This window comes from Myxocyprinus asiaticus, chromosome 8 (assembly GCF_019703515.2).
Source record: "Myxocyprinus asiaticus isolate MX2 ecotype Aquarium Trade chromosome 8, UBuf_Myxa_2, whole genome shotgun sequence".
In the NCBI taxonomy this organism is placed as follows: Eukaryota; Metazoa; Chordata; class Actinopteri; order Cypriniformes; family Catostomidae; genus Myxocyprinus; species Myxocyprinus asiaticus.
The window spans coordinates 7002913-7003728 of record NC_059351.1 but is presented as its reverse complement, the minus strand read 5'-3'; the positions used below and the strand labels follow the sequence as shown (position 1 = coordinate 7003728).

The 816-nt window shown below is 42.4% G+C and overlaps 1 protein-coding gene across 1 annotated transcript; it reads right to left on the bottom strand.

Moving 5' to 3' along the window:
• LOC127445548 (serine/threonine-protein kinase MRCK beta-like) lies at window positions 1–816 on the bottom strand (the record flags this gene model as incomplete). The annotated part of the gene is made up of 1 exon (XM_051705702.1): window positions 1–816. A coding segment is annotated over exon 1 (816 nt), but the record flags the coding sequence as incomplete, so codon positions are not given.

Below are 816 nucleotides of genomic sequence, written 5' to 3'. Positions count from 1 at the left end.
AGTGAGGCTGATATATTCCTTATGGAGCCTCATTACTTCTTGCCGCAGTAGATTCCTCTCAGTCTGCACAGCGAGCAGGCAGTGCTCTAGTTCAACCTGTTCATTCTGAGCTCCCTCTGCTCTATTCTCAGCATCTTTTATTGTCTGAAAGTAATGCTCCAGTCTTTCCCTAAGAGTCTGGTTTTCCTGTTGTAGTTCAGTTAGGATCTTCCTCTCTTGGTTTACACCCTCTTGGATCCTTTCTGAATCCTGTAAAGTCTTGGCTTGTATTCTGTGAGCATCCATGACTTGTTCCGTTAAGTGCTTTACCTGTGCTTGGAGCTGGATGATTGTTTCTTTTAGTTGCTGCTTCTCCTGACAATGGTGTTCACTGCACTTGGTGATTCTCTTTAGGTCTTCAGACTGAGGTCTATCGTGTTTTAAGACTTCCGTGATCCTTTGTCTCATTTGCTGGTTCTTAATAAGCAACTGTCTGTTCTTTAAGTCTAGGTCGTTGTTGATGGTTTTAAACTCCTTGAATCTCTTCACAAATGTCTGCAGCTCTGTTTTGCACTCCCGGCAATAATTCTCCATTTTTGTCAGTTTATACGTAACCTCTTTGTTTTCCTTCTCTAACTGTTTGCACCTTTTTAAATAAGTGTCAGTGCTCGCAAATGGAGGCTGATGGGTTGACTTAACTGCCTCTTCAAGAGGCACCATTGCATTTCTCATCTGCAGCACCGTGTCTTCTTGGTGTGGTATTGTTTTAGTCTTGCTGTCTATAACATTAGAATGGTCTCCTCCTCTTGTTTGTGCATCTGGTGTATTTTTCTCCAT